General features: G+C 43.8%; 1 protein-coding gene across 1 annotated transcript in view; it reads left to right on the top strand.

Moving 5' to 3' along the window:
* Window positions 1-7,746: 7,746 nt before the first annotated feature.
* LOC111142837 (vav guanine nucleotide exchange factor 3) overlaps window positions 7,747-11,959 on the top strand; it is a 367,424-nt gene continuing 363,211 nt past the window's right edge. Inside the window, exon 1 of the mRNA XM_022496164.1 lies at window positions 7,747-8,057. Within this exon, the coding sequence (XP_022351872.1) occupies window positions 7,854-8,057 (204 nt within the window). The 5' untranslated portion in view covers window positions 7,747-7,853. The remainder of the gene's footprint in view (window positions 8,058-11,959) is intronic.

Raw genomic sequence — 11,959 nt, 5'->3', positions numbered from 1 at the left:
CTAGGGCGGACCTCATGAAAAATGTCTTCTGTGTTCCTCCTATCTAGCAATCCTTCCAGCTTTGTACTTGTTTGTAAGTTTACTGCAGTATCAACTCTTGTAAGCAGTTAATATTAAATATAAAAACATCGGACACTTGGGTGGCTCAGTCGGTTAAGTGTCTGCCTTCGGCTCAGGTCGTGATCCCAGTGTCCAGGGATCCAGCCCCACATGGGGCTCTCTGCTAAGTGGGGAGCCTGCTTCTCCCTCTCCCTCTACCTGCCGCTCCCACTTCTTATGCTCTCTCTCTCTGACAAATAAATAAACAAAAATCTTTAAAAAACAAAATACCCCCACCAAAAAACACTACCACATAGAAACACCTGGGATCCTTGTGCCATCTTCCATAATCTCATGTTATAATGCTAAGTAATTTTTCAGAGATTTAGTATGGAACTCTGTTTTACCTTTAATCTGTAATTCCATATAAACTTTAGAAGACTGTTTTACACTAAGAAAGTGCTAAATATTTGTTAAATGAAGTAGGTGAATCAGATTTGATACATTGCCAGTTAATTTTTTTGGTAATGGACTATAATTTTTCATTTTTTACAATGATTGTTCTTCCTATATATACTGACATGTAAAACATGTAAGAATAGTTAGCCTGTTTTCATTTTTTGGTTTTTTTTTTTCCTTTAGGTCTACCATTTCATCCCTTTCTCGCTTTAAAATAAGCTGAATTATTTGGCTCAGCAGCTTCTGTCTCATTTCCACTTTTACTAAAGGTAGCTTCCATGGAGGTATGGGGCCACCGTTTCTACCATCTACCATTGTTTTCTTGGAGCAATCCTCCTTCAAGTTCGCCCCTCCCCCTTTCCTTCTTACACTCTAAGGCTAAATGTTGAGAGAGCGCCAAATCCTAATCACTAGACCGCCAGGGAGCGTCTCTAAGGCTAAATGTTGATCTAAATAGTCCTAAATTTTAGTTTCTGAGAAATGTCAGAGAAGAGAGAAATCAAAGAGGGAAGAACACATGGGTTATTTCCTAACTCTAGGAAATTTCTCTAAGAACAACTTCAAAGTTGTAGCCAGCAACAAACCAGTTTGAAACAGAAATGGATAACATGTTTTCATTCTGGCCAGATACATGATGTCCTTCTACTGCTTCCAGTGAATCTCCCTTTGTGTTTGTGTGTGTAATAAAAACCAGTTTATGATTTTACAGGTAACCTAATGCCAAGATTGCAAAATAGAGCATAAGCAGTTCTCAAGAATACATAAATGTGAGAACGTCCATCTGGGTGCACGTGTGTGAAATTAATAAGGCACATCAGATTCCCATTTTGGTGCTTTTTGGCTTTCTCATGTGAACTCCCCAAAACGCTGATGAGCCTTTTTGTTAAATCACTCCTGTGTTGTCATAATGAGTCTGATGTTCAAAAGAGATATGGATTTTTTAAAGCACTGTACTTCAAAATCCCACGTCACTCTGGAACATGACACAGCACAATAAAACACAAGCCTAACATCCATAAAGAATACGTGGAATGCCTAAGAATCCTCAAAAAAGAGGCACCTGGGTGGCTCATTGGGTTAAGCCTCTGCCTTCGGCTCAGGTCATGATCTCAGGGTCCTGGGATTGAGCCCCGCATCGGGCTTTCTGCTCCGAAGGGAACCTGCTTCCCCCTCTCTCTCTGCCTGCTTCTCTGCCTTCTTGAGATCTCTCTCTCTGTCAAATAAATAAATAAAATCTTTAAAAAAAAACAAAACCTTAAAAAACATTTAAACTTGGAATATTTAAAGCATACAAATAAAGAATTAAAACAATGTTACTTTACCAAGAAGATTTCAATTCTTTTCCTGATACTTGAATAGCAACAGAGGGGAATATTATTTATGTCAATAACTAAAACTGTACCTTATGACTGAGTTTGCATAGACGTAGAGCAGTCACACTTGGCTACATGTAAAGCCGTCTTTTTGGGGTCTGCTTTTAGGAATCTCTCTGTATTTTCAATCTCCTGGGTGGCAGAATGGCATCACTGTGATATGTGTAGATCTTGGCATCAGTGTTTGGGCTCCCATGCTGGTTCTGCCACTTAGTGGCTGCTTGAATTCAGGCAAGAGAGTTGAGCCTTCTGAGTCTTGGTTTCTTCATCTATAAAATGAGGGAAATAATAATACTTACCTTAGAGAGATTATGAGAATCAAATGAAAGAAAGCACACAGTTCAATAGCTCATAGTTCAGTGCTCATACAAACTCAATAAATAGCTGTGATCTGATCTCAGGCATAACTAAATAAGTTAACTCTCTCAGATAGTTCCTAATTGTGTGATATGGATTTTAGTTGTTAAAAGACATTCAAACAAAAGTAAATGAAATAGGTTTTGTTTTGTTATAGGATGAGGAAATGGGGCAATTTCTAGTACTCCTGTAGTTTCTTCACATGGGAAAAGCCATCAGTCCTACAGTATTGCTTTATTTTCCCAAAGATATTGTTGGTGGCTGGAATACATCTGGGTGACACGTGGAAATAGTAAATGGAACTTTAGCCTTGCTTTTCTCCTCTCTCAAAATTACTGTAATCATGTGGTTTATATCCCATTCATTTTGTTTATCCATACACTTGCCCGTCCATCCATCCACTTACCCATCCACCCATCCACCCACCCATCCAGTCAGCCAGCCAGCCACCCATTCATCCATCCATCCATCCCCTACTAGGTGCTAAGCATTGAGATATGACATGAATTGATATAGTCCCTGTTCCTAAGGAGCTCACAAGAGGGGCAGGGAGGAGTTCAGGGAAGGGGGTGGTAGTTGTGATGCCAGACACTTCAGGAGATAGTAATTCTACAAGGTTATCAGTATAAGGATAATGATATGCATAGGATTTTGTGGAAACAGGGATATCACAGGCTTCCCAATTGGATTTTAATATTCATCATCTCAGTATGAAGAGCTCTCTCTTTGACATTTATATCAACATGCAAATAAAATTGAAATGTTCCACAAATTAGATCAAGGCCTTTTGTTGTTTATAGAAATACACAGTTGTTTAGCTATTTAGCTTTTCCCTGCAAGTCCAACCTTCTCAGTCATATTTAAAACATAATGTGTACATGTATTACTGTTAATACTTGAGAGGAGACTAATGCCTCACCAGGGCCTGAGGGCTGCAGCATGTTTAATGCGGACCAGACACTCAGAAAATCCAGCTGAGGTGCGGTTAATTTGGTGAATTAAACCTTTGGAGCGTCATTGTTTGTGTGTGCGTATCCACAGTGGAGAGAGTGTAGGAACACGTATGTTTTCATTTATTTGGACACTAGTTAGCTAATTAGTATTTTATTAGTCAATCCCTTGTAACGCAAGGGCTTTGGTCATGTTCTTATGCTCCTTTTTAAGCTGCTACTATGATGGCTGTTTGTGTCATAAATTATCGCAAGTAAATTTCTTTTGTTAGATGCTAAGTGGTAATTTGAATAAGGGCCATCATCATCATTGCTGTTATTATTATTTTTTATCAGGGCTTAAACATGTCAGAAGAGAAAAGAAAATCCTGTGGTCCTAACAACATCCTGCTCAGTTATACTTAAAATATTTAAATTCACACTGATTTGAATAAATAACGTTCACATCTATTGAAAGAATCATTGCTATAGAAATCCAGCTCTAACCCATCCTATCTTTACAGTGGTTCTCTGGTATTTATTTATTTATTTTTAAGATTTTATTTATTTATTTGACAGAGATCACAAGTAGGCAGAGAGGCAGGCGGAGAGAGAGGAGGAAGCAGGCTTCCTGCCGAGCAGAGAGCCCGACGAGGGGCTCGATCCCAGAACCCTGAGATCATGACTTGAGCTAAAGGCAGAGGCTTTAACTCACTGAGCCACCCAGGTGCCCCAAGAGATTTATCTTTGATATGCTTTATAACGTTGGTGATTCACTTCTCTGACATATAATAAATAAATATAGAATAAGAAATGTGGGTTTCTGGGGGCGCCTGGGTGGCTCAGTGGGTTAGGCCGCTGCCTTCGGCTCAGGTCATGATCTCAGAGTCCTGGGATCGAGCCCCGCATCGGGCTCTCTGCTGTCTAGGGGAGCCTGCTTCCTCCTCTCTCTCTGCCTGCCTCTCTGCCTGCTTGTGATCTGTCAAAAAAAAAAAAAAAAAGAAATGTGGGTTTCTGAATTTCTTGGTGGTAGATAGATATTAGTAATTTTGTAACCTTAACAGTTGAAATAATAAAAAGAAAAAAAAATTGGTGAGGATTGAGTGACAGCACACATTGTATAGCAAGAAATGAATTTATGTGGTTTTCATCTCCTGTACAGTCCTTTGGTACATTAGAACTGAGGCATAACCTAGGGAATTCTCAAATCCTCACTTCCTGATTATGGCATGATTTTGAACGTGGAAAGAGACCTAGTGTGTGATACCCATCATCTATTGCCTTCTTATCTTTCCTGTTTCCTGAAGCTCAGATACCACCCTTACTGTTTCCCATTTTTATAGTACACAGGGCTGAGGCAAAGCTACAAACCGCAGAGCAATGCAAGAGAGAAGAGAGGGTGCCTGATACGCTGCAGGGCCCCCAAAGGCTCACAAGACACACAGGAAGGAGCAGACCTTCTCATGTGGCCTGACAGTAACACCGTGAATGCTTTCTGATCTTTTCACTACCAGGAAGAGAGGGCAGAGAGAGTAGGAAGAGGCACCATAGCTCATTTGTTCATTCATTACTCACTCAACTAATATTTCTTGAATGCATATGGTGTGCCAATCACCAAGATTGGTTCTGGGAATTTGAAGATGAATAAGTTACCATCCTTGCCTTCAAGGTGTTTCAGTCTAGTGGGGAGAGATTTAAACCAGTAATTAAACTCGCTAAAGTAATTATTATAATGGGGAGCAGCTGTGTATAGAAAACAGCACAGATGTGGAGGCCAATCACACTCACACACTGTTGTGAGAGCTTCGTAACCCAAAAGAAGGGGGTGCTGACTGCCTATGATATTGTTTCTTCATCTGTTAGGAAAGGGGAACATCTTCTACTTTGCAGTAAATGTTTGTCAAGTACCCAACAGAGGGCTTGACATTGGGTAAAAGGCAGACTGCGGGTGTCCCTCAGGAGCTAATTCGGGTCTCAGGGCAGTGGGTCCCCTGAGTCCCAAGTCCCGAGTCACACGTGCAAAAATGGTCTTCATGGGAACACGGGCAGAGCACTGGCAAGGAGTTGCCACTGACAGAATTTAGTCTTTATCCCCCAGCTGGTCACTGTCACTAAGTAGTAAGATTTTAAAAGAAAACGACTTGGGCTGACAGCTCAAAAAACCCCATTTTCGTCGTCTAATTTCTGACACTTGAATGAATTCCACATGACTCCTGTTTTGTCACTTAGCCCCTCGTTTACTTGAAGAATCCTGCACTTCTACTAGTCCCCTTCTCCTCTATGCCTTCCGTAGCTTTTCCTCTTGCCCCTTTCGTCACTCTCTGCTTCACTGTAATTTAAGAAGTATTAAGTTTTGAAGTAATAGTATACATATTATAATATATATGAATTTTAAAAAACAGAAATAAAATTTGTTTGGTCATTGCTGCCTTTTTGTGAACAAAAAGCTATTGGTTGATGTTATGGAGTCCTTACTGTTGGGTACTGCATGTTCTATGCATCGAATCAGTGCTTCTCAGACTTTAGCATAAAGTCATGTCACCTGGGGAGTCTTGTTAAATGGGAGCCTCTGATTCATTCAGTCTGGCGCAGACACTGAGAGTCTTCATTTCCAGCAAGCTCTCAGGCGGTGCTGCTGGCCCATGGACTGCGTTTTTGAAGATCAATGCGCTGTTATCATTTGATGTTGACGATGACACTACGAGGGATTATTTCTCTATTTCTCTCGTTTTACATATGTGGAAACTGAAGGTTAGAGGTATTATGTAATTTTCTCAAGGTTATTTTGCTAGAAACTAGCCAAGCTCAAGCTCTAAGCCTAGTTCTGCCTCTTGGTATAGTGTATGTTATCTGGGTTTTGGAAATGTCCTACAAAACTCAAGGGTAATCTAATGCTACCTGAAATAGAGTTTTTACTTTTAGTTATTTTTTTTAATGCAACTTCTTTTCCAATTAATTTTCTCTTTATGCAAGGTTGTGTATTACATGGTGATTCAGATGTGTTGGATTTTGTTTCTAAAACTATGCAAAGTTTAGTATGATTTATTTGCCAAAATTGTAGTTTAGGAAACATGGTGCCATTGATGTAATCTGGATTGAACACAAGGGGAAATTGCTGGGGAAGGATGCATGGAAGGAAAGGAAATCCTCCGGCTGATTTATTGTTTTAATGCTCAGTGTACACAGTGTGCTACGATTTTCACAGACTAATGGAAAAGGGCACAGTCTCTGTCCTTAACAGATCAGATATACTTTAAAAACCTTTTTTTCATTTTCTTATAAAATTAATATGGTTCATAATAGAAAATTTGAGCTACGGAAGTGTAATAAAATAAAAAAAAAAACCCTAAAATCTCACTTCTTAGTTTCAAAACTTAAAAGGATACATCTGGAAAGGGCGAGCCACGACCACATTTATACAGAACGGTAAGAGTTCAATGTGGTAGCATCTTGCCATGAATAGTTTAAACATTGTTTTTGGTTCTGAGGGGCAGTGGGAGTAAAAGCGGCCCAGTTAGGAGTCCCCAAAGGAGGTAAGAAATGTGAATGCACTGCTTCAGTCAGCTCTGAGTTCTGGGGGTATGTTCCAACTTTGCTAAGGGTCCCAGAGCTTCGCCCGAAAAGCACAGCTGAGGACCTATGCTAATTATTCTCCAACCTGGTCGGATCACCAGCGCATGCGCAGTTGGCGGCTTGCGCTCCATGGGCGTCTCACTGGCCTATTTGTCCCCCGCAGCTTTCTGTGCGTCAGGAAATCGCCAGGGCTGCAGGGATGAGCAAGTTACGGGTCTGAGAGCTAAGCCGTCTCTAAGTGAAAAAACCTGGCGTCGAAATAGGCTCGGGGTTAGGTGCAGGTTTCTGCAGGCGTCTCCACACACACTTTTAAGGTGCCAAAAACCTCCTTACCAGCAACTAACTTGGCGACATAGGAATTACCAGCAGGAAAACAATTTAGGGGTTAGAATGGGAAGCAGAGAGGGGTGACGATCTCTAAAACTTCCAGCACGGCGTTCTCAAGATGCTCTGGGTCCTTTTCTCTTTTCTCGGGGGAGTCCTCGTGCCCCGATTAATCTTTCGCTCCCCTCGGACACTTTAAAAAATTGCAATCGCCACCGGGAGGGTGTCCCAGTAGGAACCCCTGTGTATTACAGTGTTCAGCCCCACTTTCCCCGAACCGGGAGGCCGACCCGAGGGGAAATCCCCAGACGCCGCGGGGGTGGGGGTAGGGGTAGGGGTGTAAGCTCCTCAAACCCGCGGGCGCGGTGGGCGGGGGCGTTAGGCTCCCCCGCCCCGGGCACCGACCCCAGGCCGGGGCGGCGGCGCTCTCCCACCGCGCCTCTGGGGACTCGCAGACGGCTGCGAGACCGGCCGGCGCGCTGGGCATGCTCAGTCGCCGGGCGCCGGGCTCGCGAGTCGGAAGCCTGTGCGCCGCCGCCGCCGCCGCGGAGCCGGCCGGGGCGCACCGAGAGCGCGAGGGAGTTGCTGCAGCGGCGGCCGGGCGGAGGAGGAGCCGGGCCGGCACCGGACCCGAGCCCCGCGCGGAGCCCCCGACCAGCCGGCCGCGGCGCCCGCTCCCCCGCACCCCCGCAGGGCAGGGGCCGGCCACGGCTGGCGTCGGCGGGGCGTGGAGAAACCGCGGCGGCGGCCGCATCCGTGCCGCCTGCCCCGGCCGGGCCGTGTCCCGGAGCCGTCGGGCATGGAGCCGTGGAAGCAGTGCGCGCAGTGGCTCATCCACTGCAAGGTGCTGCCCGCCAACCACCGTGTGACCTGGGACTCGGCGCAGGTGTTCGACCTGGCGCAGACCCTCCGCGATGGAGTCCTGCTCTGCCAGCTGCTCAACAATCTCCGGGCGCACTCCATCAACCTGAAGGAGATCAACCTGAGGCCGCAGATGTCCCAGGTAAGGGAGCCGGCGCCGGCGCCTCCGCCTCCAGCCGGCATCTCCCATTAATCTTCCGGCTAATTTCTTTGTGTAAATGCAAACATCTAGGTGCGCTCAGCTTGCCCTGCCTCCCAGCCTTCTGCTTTGGGGATCGCTTCGGCTTTTCGTACCTTGGCTTGAAATGGTTTAGGTCTTTAGCAGAATGCTGAAGTCCTGCGTCCGGAGATGGTATGAGGATTTCATAAAGACTTTCTGTGAGGCGGAGAAAAAAACAAAACAAAACTGTCTTAGGGTGCCCTGCCTTCACCTACTTTCGTGCGTTTGTGCGTGTGTAGGACAACAAAAGGAATTTGATCCAGCTCTTTTACAGTAACAATGGTGAGGGATAAACCGAGATGCTGCGGTCATTCTGCTTTTAGTCTGTTCTACTTTGCGTTTCATCCCCATGTTTTCTTGAAAGAGGAACCATAACATAAATGTCTCTAGGAAGTGGAGGACGTTCCGGTACCGTTATCTGTACAGGAATGACACTGGTCAAAGGGAGGAAAAGGGAGCACCATGCAGTGGTTGTCCCCGAAAGCCCCCTGAGCTTGGGGCCAGCTGGCGAGCTAGGCTGTGTTTACAGCTCTTAAGCCATGTGAGAAGGAGCGAGTCCAACCTCTCTTAGCAGCGACAGGAAACAAGAAGTTTTGCTAGAGATTATGCTTTCCTTCATTCAGGGCTTGCTCAGGTGGCGGAGTGCATGCTTGGCTCCTCCAGCCTTGCCTGGACGTGCCTCTTTCAGGGGTTAACAACAGCAACAACAACTCTGGGGGTGTGTGTGTGTGCATCCTACAGTCAACTCAAAAGTCACAGCTCAGAGTAGCAGTTTCGTGGTCCTGTTAGAAAGTTTCCACGCAGATAGATCGTAAACACCATTCACATCTATTTTCTTTGTAATATGAAAAATCATTTGCAGCTTAAAGGAGAGGAGTCCTCCTTTCCAGAACATATTTTAATCATTAATCCTGAATGATAGCGCCTCAGCTACTCGGCAGCCACAGCAGTGCATTTTACAATGAAACGGACTTCATGAAATTGAATAATTATGTATTTAAAGTTAGAGCACACACATTCATCTCTTCTTCATGTCAGTGTTTCACCAGGGTCCCTCTGCACCCCAAATTCTGTATCTATTACCTCCTATCCTATCTGCCTTTGGTCGGCTGGTTAGCAGTCCCCCAAACAGAACATGATCGTAAGTGGTGAGAACAATAGGATTTTTTAAAAGATTTTATTTATTTATTTGACATACAGAGATCACAAGTAGGCAGAGAGGCAGGCAGAAAGAGAGAGGAGGAAGCAAGATCCCCGCCGACCAGAGAGTGGGACACGGGGCTCAATACTAGGACCTGGGACCCTGACCCAAGCGGAAGGCAGAGGCTTTAACCCACTGAGCCACCCAGGCGCCCCAACAATAGGATTTTAGAAGTGAGATAAATTATTCCTACTTTCCCATAATCCTGGGTGTTGACTGCCTGATTTGTGGACCTCTTCAGAGTTGTCTCAATTCTGGATATCCTATTAAGGTTTTGTTTTGTTTTGTTTTAATTTGAGAGAGACAGAAAAACAGCACAAGCAGGTGGAGGGGCAGAGGGAGAGGGAGAAGCAGACTCCCCACTGAGCAGGGAGCCAGAGGGTGTGGGACTTGATTCTAGGACCTGGGATCATGAACCTGAGTGGGCAGAGGCTTAACCCACTGAGCTAGCCAGGTGTCTGCTGTTAAGGGGATTAATAGACATTTCTCGGAAGCTGGAAGCTGCTGTTCTGAGCAAAGTTCTGTAGGGAGCTGCAGTTGCTTGAGTTTACAGATCACTGTTTCCCACCTGGCTCATAGCCTCAGAAGGTGGTATGAGTCAGGATGCTTTGGCCCACCAGCAGGGAACACAGTATTGTGTGCACTTCTGAAACTTCAGTTTCCTGGAACCCTCGGAGACTGTTCAATAAATTCTCAATAATCCATTTCTCTGGACAGCTGAGGATCTCCCTTTTTTAATCTTCTAACCTTTATTTGAATGTTAACAGTGGATGAAAATCTTTTCAAACGTGTTTTTGCTCTTTGTTGAATATAGTCAATGTAATCTTTTTGATACCCGAGGAGCATCATTAATGAAAACTGAGCATATATGATGCTCCAAGAACTTGATTCCCTACGGGGGGTACCACAATGAACACATCAGGATCCTTGCCCTAAAGGAATTATTACACTGTGCTATCAGATAAGTCATCAGGTTATAATGAGGTAAACAGCTGAATGACTTTCCTTAGGCTATTTTGCTTTTGGATTTTTAAGCCTGTCCAGTCCTGAGCTTTCTGGTTCCAAATTCAATGCAATTTTCTCTGTAATGTCCTGTGGGTGAGGGCTTTTCGTAAAAGTGAACCCTTGAAGGCTAGTACCTGAATATGACGATGGCTGTCCTTGCTTTCTTGGTTCCTGACCACATTGCAGAGAGAGAGGGCTGCTGAACAGCTGAGCGCTGGACAGATGAATTTGCATTATCCAGATTGTCGTTAAATCCTTAAATGACACTTATTAATGGTTTCATTAAACAGGGTGACCTATTTAACATGCTTATAGTGCCCAGCACTTAATAGGTGTTCATTATTAGTAAAATTAAAACATTGTTTTTTCCTGCTGTCATTCTTTTTTTTTTTTTTTAAGATTTTTTTTATTTATTTGACAGAGATCACAAGCAGTCAGAGAGGCAGGCAGAGAGAGAGGAAGGGAAGCAGGCTCCCTGCTGAGCAGAGAGCTCGATGTGGGGCTTGATCCCAAGACCCTGGGATCATAACCTGAGCCAAAGGCAGAGGCTTTAACCCACTGAGCCACCCAGGTGCCACCTCCTGCTGTCATTCTAAGAGTAATAGGTTGCAATCAAAATTTTAGAACAATCGCAAGGTGTATAAACCCCTTTGGGCTGACCTCTCTGTTTCTGCATTGAATGGCTTCCATCCTCTTAGCTGCTTCTGGTTATAAGACTCCTACCCCATCAGCAACATTCCTATTGTATAGTGAATAACCTAGTAACCTAGTGAAATCCTGACAGGCATCCCAGCAGACTTCATTCCTCTGAATTTAGATGTCATTATTAATACTTGTGGCTTTTGCTCTTTCTGGTATCTAAGAGTCATTCTGTCCTGCCGATATAGGTTTTATGGAAGATATTAATTTGAATTTCCTTATAGCACATGATTTTCTAGGCCAGGAAATAACTAGAAGTTTTCACTTCAGAGTTTTGTGGCATTTGAGACTGATGAACAAACACGGAAAAAGGAAATTTTAGTTTGTTGATGTTTTGCATATTGGTGGTTTTTAATTATCCGGTAAGAGTCTAAAATGAGTAGCCTCTTATATTAAGAGTATTTTTCTGAGTATGATTTCTTCCATTCTCTTATTATTTGCCTTCTACCTAGTTTGGATTAAAAAAAAAAAAACCAAAAAACACAGCGAATAATTACTCAATTATAGGTTTGAATCTTGAGGTTTTAAGTTAATTATCCTTCAAAATAGAATTATAAATGGGATCCCAGTCTCATATTCTTACCGGCTGTGCTTATCTGCTATGCTTATCTGCCTCTTTTTGGTCTTGCTAAGTTGGTAAAGGGAGGATCTTGTTCAGTTCAGAAGTAAGTACTTTTTTTTATGGGGCACCTGGGTGGCTCAGTCAGTTAAGCCTCTGTCTGCCTTTGGCTCAGGTCATGATTTTAGCATCCTGGGATTGAGCCCCAAGTTGGGGCTCCCTGATCAGCAGGGAGTCTGCTTCTCCCTCTGCCCTTCCACACTGCTATCCCCGTTATGCTCTCTCTCAAATAAATCAAATCTTTTAAAAGGTACTTTTTAAAACCTTGATTTAGAATTTGTTTAAAATGAATTAAAGGAG

Source organism: Enhydra lutris, unplaced genomic scaffold (genome assembly GCF_002288905.1).
Source record: "Enhydra lutris kenyoni isolate GAN:26980312 unplaced genomic scaffold, ASM228890v2 scaffoldscaffold9, whole genome shotgun sequence".
NCBI lineage: Eukaryota > Metazoa > Chordata > Mammalia > Carnivora > Mustelidae > Enhydra > Enhydra lutris.
Note: the sequence above shows the minus strand (reverse complement) of the source record. Positions and strands in the feature narration are given on the sequence as shown.